The following is a 14,127-nucleotide window of genomic DNA, read 5'->3' on the forward strand; positions in this document are numbered from 1 at the left end:
TACTCCTCAGCCATGCAGTCCCTGCTGTCAGCCCAGTGTCCATGCTGGGGCATGAGGGCCTGAGAACCCTCATGGTCTGTATCTAGTTGTTGGCAGCTGGGTCAGCCTCCACAGAGTGTCTGTGAATCTTTGGAGTGTGAGGCCTAGTTACTGCCTTGGGCACATTTCTGTGACTTAAAGGGATACAACCTCTTTCAGGAGCCCTGGATGGCATCCCCGGAGACAGACAGTGGCTTTGTGGGCTCAGAAACCAGCAGAGTGTCACCCGTCACTCAGACCCCAGAGCACCGCCTCTCCTACATCAGGTATTCCCGGGGACTCCCGCCCTGTTTAATCCATGCCCATGGGCCATGGAATCCAAGTACATGTGATAACCTCTCTTCTGAGTCAGACCTCACTTCATCTTCCAATGATAGTTAGCTGGCCCATTTTCTTGACAGAAGAGAACAAGGGCTCAGAGAGCAGAAATTACTTGCCCGGTGTCACTGAGTCAATTAGTGACTGGCCAGGAAAGAAATATTTGTTAAAAGAAATAGGTGGATAAGTGAAGGAAGAAAACACTGAAAGGAAAATAGTGTGAAGTGAACAGAAGGCAAAGGCAGAGGGCAGACATGGTGGCTACATGATTTAAAAGCTAGACAGGAATGAACACAGAAGGAAGGGGGGGTTGCAGGCATGGGGTGACATGCTTAAGGTCTTGTGTAGACTGGTGGCCTCCAAAGCCAGGTGCCTGCAGGAAAGTGCTTGAAATTCTATTTCCCTTTGTGCTGTCTAGAAAAAAATTAACTTAATCAACTGTATTAGTGTTCATATATTAGTTGGTAAATGTACAGGTATGCAGTTTATAAACAAATGAGTACATTATAGAGGTACAGCCTCAAGGAAATTGTCTTGCCAGAAGCCTGAATGCTGATAACTCATTGATTTAACAAGTGGAATGGCCTGTGTTAGGTCACTGTCTATCCCTCTGTTGTTCCTCAGCACCCCAGGGACTTCATCCCAGTCATTCACTGCATCTGTGCCCCAGGATGGAGCCTCCCACTCCCAGACCAGGGTTCCTCAGGCCTCCAGAACTGCTACCGAGCCCAACACACCCAAAAGCCAAGGCCAGAGGCACCTCTCCAGCACGGGCAATCCCCACCAGCAGAAGGCGCCCAGCTTTCACCCAGAGCGGGCATTAGTGGGAGAGACGGGTAAGTGGACAAATCTGGACACTAGCATCATGGGTGGTCTGACTACATGGATTAAAAAAAAATAAAAACACCCTCACAAAACCTGACACCTCCAAACCTTATATTCTCTTTTCAGTCAGTCAGTCTCATTGCCACGGGGCCTGGCATTGACTCAGCTGACCCTCTAGCGGGTTTTCAGAGGCTGTAAATGACAGGGGAGGAGATGTCTCATCTTTGTCCTTCAGAGATGCTGGTGGGTTCAAACCACTAGAGAAGTTCTAAACCTTTGGTTCAGCAGTGTAGCTCCCTACACAAAACTCTCTCTACTACTACCCTTTAGGATACAGCATATGTAGGTTAATTATAGGCAAATTTAAAAATGTTGATGCTAGGTGCTGCTAAGTCAACCTTAGTTCACAATGACCCCATCCATATATAAATGGAATCAAATTGTTTTGAGTTTTCATGGGCTGGGATTTGAAAATACATTGCCAGGACTTTCTTCCTAGTCTGACTTAATCTGGAAGCTTTGCTCAAGCCTGTTTAGCTTCATAGTAGCTTCCACTGACAGGTGATTAAGGACTATGCATGAAATACATTCACCAAGAAGTGAACCCAGGTCTCCGACATAGAGGGCAAGAATTATACCACTGAGCCACTACTGCACCTGAAATTACAGTGTGGACAAAGGGAATAAAAGAAAGTCTGCTGAAAATTATCTCTTGAAATGTTTTGGTGTAGAACTGCTGGCCCATGTCCTGCGCCAACATGTGTGCCTGTCTGTTTACGCCTATATATGGATATGGAAGTTTATGTGGACTTGCACTGAACTAAAACTAACATACAGAAAAGAATATAAGCGATTGGGTTTTCATAAAGTGGTCATGGAGCCCTGGTGGCTTAGTGACAAGGAGTTACGCCGTACATGGTTCTAATCCACCAGCTGCTCCTTAGAAGAAAGATGCACCATCTCCTCCCACGCAATTTACAGCCTCTGAAAACCCACTGGAGGGTCAGCTGGTGTCAGTTCCCACTGATGGCAGTGAGTTGAGCGGAGTTGTGAAACCCACTTAGACTAAGAGTGTGAGTCTTGGAAGCCTGTCCCTCCTAACAGGAGCCAGTATTCTGACTTCTACACGGCAAATCAGTTTTGCCTCTTTTTAAGGTTCATCAGTCAAAAGTTTTGTTTTTAGTTTTTTTAATTAAACCTTACTTTTTGAGATAATTATAGATCCACATGCTATTGTAAGAAATAATATATCGAGCTTCCATGGGCCATTTATTTACCCAGTTTCCCACAATTACGGCATCTTACAGATCTAAGGCACAGCATCACAACTAGGGGGATGATGGGGACATGGTCAAGATACAGGACATCTCCATCATCGAAAGGATCCTTCCTGTTGCCCTTTGATAAATGGGCTACATCCTTCCTGCCCCACCTCCTCTCCTTCATGTCTGGCAACCACTCATCTGTTTCCGTCTCTGCACATTAGTCATTTGAGGAATGTGGTATAAATGGAATCTCACAATGTGTGACCTTTTAGAATTGGCTTCTATCACTCAGTGTAATTCTTGATTCAGCGAGGTTGTTGCATTACTTTATATGGATGCATCCTGTTGCACGTTCATTGTTCTTCACACACAAGTTCTTTCTGTTTGATCACTGACCTCTTTGAAAAGTTGTTTAGGAAAACTCTCCTCAGAAACAGACATACTTGCAAAGGTGTGAGCACACATGTGCAAAGGTGTGAACACATATACAGAGATGTGACTGTTGTTGTTGATTGCCCTCGAGTAGAGCACAACTCATAGCGACCCTGTGAACAAAAGGCCTGAAGCCTTTCTATAACTATCGTTGTTTCTCCAGGTTACACAAAGGCAAAGGTATGAGCACATATGTGTAAAGGCGTGAGTGGCCATGTAAAGGTAGGACACACACATACAAAGATGTACCGAACACACACGTGCCATTTCAGGGGCACATAGATGGACCAAGCCAGTCCTAGGACTATATGTTGAGATGTATGACAGAGTCTGGGGGAGCCCAAGGCAGGAGGAGGTGATTAGCTCTTAGCAGAGAGTGCAGTCTTGATGACTTAGAGCTGATGTTTGAATGGTGGACAGCTGGAGGAGTTCTGGTTAGAAATGGCTCAGTGAGCCCAATTTAACACCCCAGTTCCTTAGCAAAAGACTACATCTCCTGGTTCTGGGGTCAGTGGTTTCTTGATGTCCTCAGGAACTACATTTGTAACCTTAACAACTAAGGGTCCTCTCTGTCACCTCACTTTGGTCTTCTCTCTGCTTCTCTGGCAGGCCCATCTTTGGAGTTCAAGGGGAGAAGGCGAATTTCTGAACAGCGTCACCCCAGCCAAGCACTTAACCCATCCCCCACCTCAGCACATGCAGCTGCCCCACCGACCCCCAGGCCAACAGAAACCACCCCCAGCTTCCTTATAACCAGGACAGGCCGAGAGTAAGTTGAATATTTGGGAGAGACAGGGTATAATTAGTCATACAGACAAGGAGTGATACGTTTGAGAAGAGTTGTCAGGGAGGGGACATCTGTGGATCTTGGTCATTGATTAACTTTTCAGGGTGATCAGGAAAGCAGACTTGTGGAATGACTCTGATTTCTGGCTGGCCAGCCAGTTGAATGCTGATGTCATACGTGGAGATGGGAACTGCAACGAGGAGCAAGTTTGCTTGGGACAATGAGTTTTAAAGTGTCAGCAGATGGGTTTTAAATGTCAGCTGGCACTCAGTAAAGAGTTAAGACAGGAAGTCTGAGATCTTGATTAAAAAAATCCTGTGAAAGGAAGTGACACAAACTTGTCCTCTTAAGCCCCAAGTCTCATAAAACCCATCTTTAACGGACTCCACCTCTAGAGAGAGCCAGAGCTGCTGCCCTCCGGTCCTGCAGGGCCCTGCGCTCAGCCCTCCTTTCCAGGAGTTAAGTAGGGGTGGGAGTTCTTTCTCCACCCCCTCTTCGACCTCATGGTTCGCCTTGGAAACCCCAACAATGTCTCCCTGGAGATCGCCAAGGTAACAAACTGCCCTTAGATGCAGGGCATGCTGGGGCATAGGCAAATAGATGCCTCCTCTCTTTCTGCCACATTTCTCTGAGAGCTCATGTTCGCTGGAGCTGGCAGCAGGAGATACTGTATTCCAGGGATCCCCAGGCCAGAACTGACCCCACCAGGAGCTCCTCCACTTGGAGCTGGCCTAAGGAAGAGACACAGAGCCTGCACCAGTCCTTGAGGCCGCCAAGCTGAGTCCAGTGTCCACCTTTCAGGGTTGAGGGGCTCTGTTTTATGAAGAGGTGAGGGGATAGGATTGCCTGCACGTGATGCCAGCACTGTCCATAGAAAGAAGCCTTAAAGATTCAGAAAGAAGAGAAATCCAGAGAGTATTTGCCATCTAGATGCAGATAAGAGGTTGCAGGTAAGAGAGTTAGCTGGATTTGGTGCCCTGCATTTCCCAGCATGCTCTCATTGCCCCCCTGAGTCCCATTGGTGGCAGGAAGCACCCTGTGGGGCCTCCATGTCCTCTCTTCATGCCCAGCACTTTGCTCCTTCTTGAAACCCAGCACCTGGCCTTTCCTGAGCACCTGGGAGATGCCAGAGTCCCATGAGCTCTAAGATGGGAAAGACTTGCTTTTGGTCAGCTGGTGGCCTGGAAAGACAAACACCTTCTGCCAGGATGGAGCGGTAGGCAGGAACACCCCAGTGGAAGTCTTGGGGGAAGAGACTGAGCAAAGACAGGAAGGATGGTTAGGGCTTCTGCAGATAGAGGAAGAGGAAGAAGGGCTGTCCAGGGACTCAGGCAGGCCAGAGGGCAAACTTCAGAGTGGAACATCAATCATTGTCCTCTATATTCTGCATCTGAGAACTTGTCACTGATGTGTCACAACAGCTAAACAGAGGCCCTGAATCTGGGATGTGTAAACCTCAAAGGAAGGCTTGTCCTGAACCCAGGAGGATATCAAATGGTATGGCTAGAAAAGCAGGTACATAGAAACGTTCTGGAATCATCATAGCAGAGAAGGGGAGCCTTAGCCTGCTCAGCTGGGCCTGGAGGCTTTGAGAGGCCAAGGCTGCCACTGGGTCCAGGCAGCATTCTTGGGGTAACTGCAGCCCTGCTCACTGTGCAGCTTTTGTGTCTGTCTCCACCCTCACCCCAGCCAGGCCATCCGAGAGCTGCAAGAGGAGGTGTCCCGGCTTCGCCTGCAGCTGGAGGACAGCCTGCACCGGCCATCGCAGGCCAGCCTGACGCTCCCAGCATCCTCCTCTACCCGCCCCACCCGGGCCCGGGATCGCCTAGCAGATTCCTCAGTTGCGGGGGGCACCCACTCTGGCAGGTAGGTAACCCCAAACTTCTCTGTACTTTGATGGTAGCTACAAAAGACAGACCTGGCTTTCTCTAGCCTTCTTTCAGATGTGTAGACCCAGACACTGCCATACCAGTTCACATAACCATCCATTCATGCCTGCATTTTTTATTTACTTTTTTATTTTTTCCCTTGGTTTTTTTTTTTAAAGATTTTGGCACTTTCAAGATTTTTTTGTAAAGACTTTATTTACTTTTTAAAAAAACTTTTATTAGTTTTTGTGTGTTCCATCCAATCGGATCTGACTGGTACAGGAGTAGACTGCCCCTCCTTCTCCAACAGAGCGTCTGGTGGATTTGAACCACATACCTCTGGGACTGCAGTGCAGCTTCTTGCCACTAGGCTACAAGAGCTCTTTTTCTTGAAATTTTAACAGAAGTTTACAGAAACCTTTTATTTCCATTCATTTATTCATTGTTGCACATTTTCCTCCCTACAACCCCCTCCCCAGTTTGCTTTTCTCTTTAAAAAGATTCTTTCATTGTTGCACAGTTTCCTCCCTCCCTCCACCCTCAGTCCACTTGCTATGCAGCTCTTATTCTGGACTGTTGCCATGCAAATAATACCTAATCATATATTTCTTTTAGACAGTTCTTTCCCTTATCTGTTTCAACGCAGTGCTCATTATTTATTCCCTCTTTTCTTAAGTTTCCAACCCCCATGTAAGTCCTTATCACCTTGTAACAGTGGTATTATGCAGTATTTGTCTTTTTGGGACTGAGATATTTCTCTCAGCATAATGTCCTCCGGGGTCACCCATTTTGCATAATATTTTATTAGTTCCTTGTTTTTCAGTGATGTGTAGTATTCCATTGTGTGAATATATCACAGCTTATGTATCCATTCATTTGTTAATGGGCACTTGGGTCGCTTCCATCTCTTTGATATTGTGAACAATTGCTTGCATTTTTTAATAAGTAGTGTTTGATGCACAAAATAAAATATAAACGTACATGTTCATAATAAAGCACAATACAATGACTATGCCTGAGCCCCCCATCAGCTGAAGAGCTGGAAAGTTTCAGCAGTGCTGGCCCTTCCATTCATCCACTTAATTCTTGTTCATTTATAATGATGGCTTATAAAGTCAGGAAGCTCTGATGGCCTAGTGGGTGAAGATTTGTGCTGCCAACTCAAAGGCAGGCAGTTCAAATCCACCAGCTGCTCCTCAGTAGACAGATGGCCATCTCCTATTGTTTCATTTACAACCTCTGAAAACCCACTGGAGGGTCAGCTATGAGTCAGTACTGACTTGATACAGTGAGTTGCATTGTATAAAGTGAACTAACATATTTTTAGTATTTTATTTTGGGAGGAATTACAGGAGGGTTTTAATAGACATTACCTAACTAATCCTCTCAGCAACTCTCTAAAGGAGTCGTGGGGTTTTTGTTGTTGGGGTTTTTTTTGTTTGTTTTTAAAGGAGTCATTCTTATCTCCATTTAATAGATGAAGAGACTGGGTATCAGAGAGATTCAGGGCTATTTTCTATAAACCAGACTTCAGAGTCTTCGATCTTGGCTTCCATGTCTTCCTCCCTTATACTGGAAGTATTTCTCCAGGTTGACCTTTTTCCTAATAAAATCTGAAGGCTGCATAAAAGTAAGCTGTCCACTGACACTGTCTTTCTTTGCCTTTTGCTAGTAAATCCACAGAGAGGTTGTCTTCTGAGCCTGAAGGTGCAGAGCAAGCCGTCTTCACAGGCAGGAGGCGAGCCCGGTCTTCCTCAGTGCCTCGGGAGGTGTCCCACCTGTCCCTAAGTAAGTGACCACCTACCAGGGCTGATTTCTGGAGACCACAGCCTGGGACTACAGCAACTTCCTTAAAGGAGAAGTTTATGTGGTTTTGGTTATAGAGGCAATTATAGTGATTTGAATAACAGCTACCCTGTTCCTGTTCTGCACCCTGCTGCATGTAGCCCTCTGCTTCCCTGCAAGAGAATCATATCATCCACATGCTGCAGGCAAGAACACTGGAGCCCAGGAAGTCCTATAGTGAGGAGCTAGGAGCCTAGCTTGAGTAATAGGCTTCACCCCACTTCTCCTTCTGGACCTGGTGACCTTGACCAGGCTGTTTACCTGTTTTGAGCAGTTAAAGACCCCAGCACAGTGCAGTAAGACCAGTGTGTGCCTCACGGGGCTGCCATGACGATACCTGACACAGGACGTACAAAGCTAGCACTCAGTTCAAAGCCCACATGCCCTTTCTGTCAACTGCTGTCACTAAAGAGCAGATCTGGGCTGAAAACCCCAGTGGCATCTGCCCCAGCACCTCACTGAGCTGTGTGGCTCCCACACCCTGACTTTCTCTGATCCCGTCTCTTTTGCTTTCAGCCTCTGAATCTGAACCAGCCTCCCCCCAACTCTTCTCTGAGAAGAGCAGGACTACCAAGGACAGCTCACGGACAGCTCGGGACAGAGAGAGAGGAAGGGACAGCAGTGGAAGGCCAGACAGAATCACCTTCCGGGGCCACTACACAGGTGGGCTGGGGGGGAAGCCGGAGTGAACGCCATCTCTAGAGAGGTCTCTTCTGTCATGAGCAACATTTTCCATTTACCCAGCGGGCCACCCAAGTATTCTCAATTAAGTGTTAGGTGGTTCAAAGGCACCGTCAGCTCTTAGGGAGAATGATGAGGCAGTCAGTTCCCTAAATATTTACAGCCCCAGAAACCCTACAGAGCAATTCAACACTGTCCTGTAGAGTTGCTTTGTGTTGGAACCAAGGCTTTGTTTTGTTTGGCTTGGGTGATTCAGAAAACATCAGAGAGTGTGTGTGTGTGTGTGTGTGTGTGTGTGTGTGTGTGTGTGTGTGAGAGACCTTCATGAATCTCAATTCCATGAAGATTTTCTGATGCCTCCTCTTCTCCAGAGGGAGCTCTGGTGGCCTAGAGGACAAGGAGTTGTGCTGCCAATGCAAAGGCAAGCAGTTCAAATCCACCAGCTGCTCTGAGGGGAAAAGATGGGCACCCTCCTCCAGTGCACTTTACTGCCTTGGTCAGCTCTGAGTAGTTTTGAGTTGATGGCAGATAACAACACCTCCTCCTGAGAGCTCATGATCCACTGGGGAACGCTGGGCAGTCAGCGTCATAGACACGGCCCTATTAAGTTCTCTCAGCAGCCCTGTGAAATCAGCACTGCGGGGCATTCTTATTTTACAGCCTCTCAAGTGCACTAGCGAAAGAGTCAGGGGTGTATCAGGGACCTCAAGCCCAAACATTCAAATCAATCAGTGACTCAGGGAGTCAATCACAATTCATCATAGCTTCCCGTTTCTTCCTGACAGCTTGCAAATTCTGGCCCAGCCTGAATGCTGCTGCATGTCAGGGTCTAGGCAGCTGATACTCAAATGGGATCTGAGATGAAAGAGGGGGCGCTTGGGGAGAGCTTACAGTAAACATGTGTGTTCATGCATGTGTGTGTACCCTCTTATGCATACACATATAAGGCGTGTGTGTGTGTGTGTGTGTGTGACAGAGAGAGAGTTCATTCCATACAGAGGAAGACGAGAGAGCGTTATACCAAAATCCTGCCCAGTTATACTCCCAGTGGTGACTACTGTTTCCCCCCCCCTCAGGGCAAGAGTACCATATCTTGTCCCCCAAGACTGGCCAAAGGGACAGCGACACAACTTCCTGTCCCCACTGCCCGCCTGTTAGGACCCAGGACCTAGGTAAGTGACGGTAACCCAGAAGTGGCCAGGACAGCTGAGGATGGATCTTTGTGGTTTCAGGGAGGGTACTTTTTTTTTTTAATTTCCATTCATTCATTGTTGTAGATTTGTTCCCTCCCAAGGCTACCCCCCACCCCAGAACACTACCCTCTTGGAAAAGTAAAAGAAAAGATTCTTTCATTGTTTTACAAACCCTCCCCCAGGTCCACTCCACCATGTAGCCATCGCTCTAAACTCCTGTCATGACAGAAATACCTAATCACATACCTCTTTTAAACAGTTTTCTCCCTCCTCTGTTTCAGTGCAATATACATTATTGAACCCATCTTACTCAGTCTCTATCTATGGTCAACTGATTTTTGACAAGGAGATTAAATAAGTCAAGTGGGGAAATGACAGCCTTTTTAACAAATGGTGTTGGCAAAATTGGAAAAATATCTGTAAAAGACTCAAGCAAGACCCACACCTCACTCCATACACAAAAACCAACTCAAGGTGGATCATGGACCTAGGACTAAAACCAAGGACTATAAACTTCATTACAGGGAGGGTACTTTTTATAGAAGTGGAGTCTGCCCTGGGCTCAGTGACAGGCATGGACAAGAAACTGGGATTTTTGCGGGGCTTCTTAGCCCAGCCAGCGTGTCCTCCCAGGAGACCTATTGCTACCTGAAGCCACCCTCCTTGACACTGACCTTGAGAAACTATGGATATTATTTGGGAGCTTCCAGAAGGACCTTGATAGGGGTTACCAGGCAGCAGGGATTGGGCCTTATCTCTTCCCCCACCTCTACTTCTCATTCTGTCCCCTCACATCCAAAAAGAAAGGCCTATTGGGGAAAAGAGTGACCAGAGAATCTAGAGACCCAAATTGTTGTCCCATTTCTGCAGTTAACATGCTGTAAACCCATAGGCAAGCTAAGTTATGGGGGTCTCTAATGTGGGTTAGGGTTAAACAGGATTTCTCCCTCTCAGCTCTGAGACTTTGGTAAACTACTCGGCCTGTAAAACGGGAGTGATGAGAGTAGGTAGCTTGTGACTTGTTAGCTGAGATGACGCATGAGAGCCCTTGGCGGAGAGCCCTGCTGCAGAAACGCTCAGTCCACGTGGTCGTCGGGGTGCTGGGGTTACCTGTGGCTCAGTGCTGTCGGCTCCAGGACCTGGTTGTTCAGTCACAATCATGTCCTGACACCTCTTCCTCCTCCTAGATGGTGCTGCCACCAGGGACCCACTAGAGCCATCTCTGGTCGATACGCCCCGGTGTCCCATGTGTCATCAAGTCGTCTCTCCCTCTGAGAGGGACAGCACAGACCCAGCCACCTCTGGTAAGCAATGTTCCTCAGTCTCTTTACTCAGCTAGACCCTCAGACACCTAGACAGGGCTGGCACCCGGGTAGGGCTGGGGGTGACCGCTTTCCCTGTTTGAACTGAGCACATTGAGCTCCTACAGCGAGGTGTTCCCCAGGGTGGCAAGCAAAGCCCCAGCTCTGACCGAGGAGCGTCTGGTCACACCCTGATCTCTGCTTGGTCTTCCCACATGGTCAGATTGAGTCTCTGTGCTGTGCCCTCCCTGATAGGAGCAGAAAAGCCTGCCACAAGGAGAAATGCGCCTTCCTCCTCCAGTCCCAAGCAGCGGAGCAAGCAGGCTGGGTCTCCATCGCGGCCACCCCCTGGGCTGTGGTACCTGGCAGCTGTGCCCCCAACACCGGCCTTTGCCTACGTCTCATCAGTGCCTGCCACACCTTACCCACCAGCCACTGTGTAAGAACCCTTCTAGTGACCCTCCCAGCCTCTTTAGGTTTGGCAAGCAGACCAGGTCAGGGCAGCTGAGAACCCAGCAGTCCCGGCCTCCTGTGTCTCACGCTGCATGGGGACTGTCAGGCCACTTGACACACGTGTGGTTATACAGCACACCCTGAGCTTCCAGGGAGATGTTTGGCCCAGCAAGCGACACACAGTGATGGGGACTAGAGAAGGGCTCTCTGCCTGGGGCTTACAGCCTCATCAGAATCTAAGCCTCTGAGCATCTTTCTATTCTTTGTGGGTCTTTTCTGCAACCCTGTAATGCGAACTCTGAAAAACAATAGACTTTATTTTTACACCCATTTGATAATTACAGACAGTTGAGGAGTTAGGACTGTAAGTTCTACGCACCACCATCCCCAATACACGCATAGAGTTTCCCTTTTAGTAAAATATTTATGTGGTCCCTGTGTTAGAAGTGTTGTTAGGTTCCATCAAGTCGAGTACAACTAGTTGTGACTATGATCCCAGAGATGCATGGTTCAAATCCACCAGATGCTCTGCTAGAGAAGGAAGAACAATTCCTCCTGTACCAATCAGATCTGATTTGACGGTACGCATACACAAAAATAATAAAATAACATATAAAGAATAAGGATGTCAGTTAAAGGATAAATGCCATCAGACTGCCACAGCAGCCTTGGGGTCTTTTAACTTCTCGAGGCCTCAGGCTGCACCCTTCCAGTCTCAAACTGTCTTGGATGGGGGTCATGGGGAAGGAGAAGGTCCTTGGGCTTTAGTGCTCAGCATTTCTGGCCCATGGTAGGGGTGTTAGCTTGGGCAGCTCACTTTGCTCCTCTGTGCCTCAGTTTCTTCCTCAGTTAAATAGGTTGTGGTAAAGGCTTAAGTAAACTAACACATGGGGAGTATCTAATTCTAAATTTGCGGCTGACCACTCTGTGCCTCAGTTTCTTCCTCAGTTAAATAGGTTGTGGTAAAGGCTTAAATAAACTAACACATGGGGAGTATCTGATTCTAAATTTGCGGCTGACCACGCCCTGCAAGCTCGTCCAGCTGCCAGACAGCTGACCTGAGCATGCTCAGTGGCAAGGTCAGTGGGCCTGTGCTGCCACCTGCTGGCCAGCAAACACTGCACGTGAGGCTTTCTAGCTTCAAGAATGGTTTTCTTGTAGCCCTTGCCTTGGGGTCCATAGGGAATTGCACAACTAATTTCTCTGTCACTTTGAATCTACCAGCACCTCCTAGGGTGAAAGATTGATAATCTCCTCCCATGTGATTTACACCCTCAGAAACTTGCTGAAGGGTCTGCTACCAGAGATATTTGCTCTAGGGGCAATTTTGGGTGTCTTTCTGGTTATACTGATCATTGAGCTTAAAGAAGTGGGGGGGGGGCATGTGGGAACTCTAAAAAATATGCCAGATAGTCTCTTAGAAGAGAATGTGGGATCTTGTCAGCTGTCTTCAAGAAGCCTGTTCAGTGGATTCAGGTGGAGTTTCTCTGCTCCATACTCTCACAGCCTGTGAATGATGCTGGCCTGTGGCAGGTCCAGCTTGAACTCTCAGCTGTCCCTTTTCAGCTCACTGACCTTAGTAGCTGACATTCACAGAGCACTGATTTGACCAAACAGTGTATGGAGCTTTCTACTTGAACGTGCACTTCTGGTCTACCCTAGGAGAACTGGTGGTGGGTACGCACTTGACTGCTGACCAGAAGGTTAGAGGTTTGAACCCACCCAGCATTTCTACAGAAGAAAGACCTACAGTCTCGTAAAGAGTATACCCAAGTAAACCCCATGGAGTTCCATTCTCTTCATTCTGGGATTTGTTGTGAATTAGAATCAAATCAACCGCAGCAAACCCACTGCGGTAGAGTCAGTTCTGCCGCAGAGCTAGCCATCCTCAGGTTCTGAGACTGTAACTCTGCATGGGCTTCGCTGACGTGTTTCTACACTTAACCTGCCACACTACCAGGGTGTCATCAGCCACAGTAATCAATAGCTAACTATGGCCATTTTTTATTGGGAAATGGAGGCACAGGAAGATGAAGGAGTTTGCCCAGGGGCACACAGCAGTCAGTGCGATGGCCAGGAGGCACTTGGGTGCCAGCATCTAGGCATGAGCTTTTAAGGCCAGTGTGCCTTCTACCTCCTCCCACATCACTGACCTCTTCTCCAAGCTTCACTTTCCTCATCTATGTATTAAGGATAAGGATGTTGACTGAATAAATAAGATCGCACTGGCTCATGTATCCCAGAGCCTGGTACATGGGTGATGCCAGCACGGGGTGGGTAGTGCGCTCCACCCTTTGAAGAACTGCCAGTTTCCTACACTGCTGCACCATTCACCTTCCCACCAGCAGTGTGAGGGCTCTGACTTCCCCATATCCTTGCCAACACTTCTGTTACCTGTATTTTTAGTCAAGTAGGTGGATCTAGAGTACATGAAGAGGCTGCTCACTGGTGTTTACATTTCCTAGATCCACCAGCCACTTCATGGGAGAAAGATGGACAGTTCCTTCCCCAAAGATTTACAGCCCTAGAAACCTGGTGGGAGGGCGTGGTCTCCAGGAGCTGGTGTTGACTTAGCGGCCAGTTTCTGGGAGATACAAATGGTGAATGTATTCAGCTACCAGCCAAAAGGTTGGCTATTCGAGCCCACCCAGTGAGGCCTCGGAAGAAAAGCCTGCTGTTCACGTCTGCATAGCCAGCCAGAGAGAACCCTGTGGAACCCACCTCACTGACACACAGGGGCCACCATGGGGTGGAGCTGACTTGAGAGCTACCAGTTTTGTTTTATTTTTTTTTTCCCCCATTTGAGTGAGTCTACAACTCATATTGGCTTTCACCAGATCATTCATACACATTTTGTTTTATACCATTGTAATTGTTATTTAATGTGATCATTCATATACATTTTGGGTTTTGTTTTGTTTTGTTTAAAACGTATTGCGATGGGAAAGTCTGCGGTTAGGGACCTCTCTAAAGTACTCAAGAGCAACGGTGTCTCTCTGGAGACTAAGGTCCGCCTGATACAGGCTATGGTTTTTGCAATCACTTGTTATGCATCAGAGAGTTGGACAATGACTAGGGAGGATAGAAGGAGAATTGATGCCTTTGAGCTGTGGTGCTGGA

At 47.8% G+C, this 14,127-nt stretch overlaps 1 protein-coding gene across 1 annotated transcript in view; it reads left to right on the plus strand.

Annotated features, from left to right (window-relative positions):
- The window catches only part of AKNA (AT-hook transcription factor), a 46,780-nt gene that overhangs the window by 31,191 nt on the left and 1,462 nt on the right, over nucleotides 1-14,127 (plus strand). Inside the window, exons 12-20 of the mRNA XM_006890716.1 lie at nucleotides 199-305; nucleotides 982-1,193; nucleotides 3,489-3,648; nucleotides 5,356-5,532; nucleotides 7,207-7,322; nucleotides 7,896-8,042; nucleotides 9,137-9,232; nucleotides 10,441-10,557; nucleotides 10,810-10,993. Coding sequence (XP_006890778.1) covers nucleotides 199-305; nucleotides 982-1,193; nucleotides 3,489-3,648; nucleotides 5,356-5,532; nucleotides 7,207-7,322; nucleotides 7,896-8,042; nucleotides 9,137-9,232; nucleotides 10,441-10,557; nucleotides 10,810-10,993 — 1,316 coding nt within the window. The remainder of the gene's footprint in view (nucleotides 1-198; nucleotides 306-981; nucleotides 1,194-3,488; nucleotides 3,649-5,355; nucleotides 5,533-7,206; nucleotides 7,323-7,895; nucleotides 8,043-9,136; nucleotides 9,233-10,440; nucleotides 10,558-10,809; nucleotides 10,994-14,127) is intronic.

This window comes from Elephantulus edwardii, unplaced genomic scaffold (genome assembly GCF_000299155.1).
Source record: "Elephantulus edwardii isolate Elephantulus edwardi_28Jun2011 unplaced genomic scaffold, EleEdw1.0 scaffold00092, whole genome shotgun sequence".
NCBI lineage: Eukaryota > Metazoa > Chordata > Mammalia > Macroscelidea > Macroscelididae > Elephantulus > Elephantulus edwardii.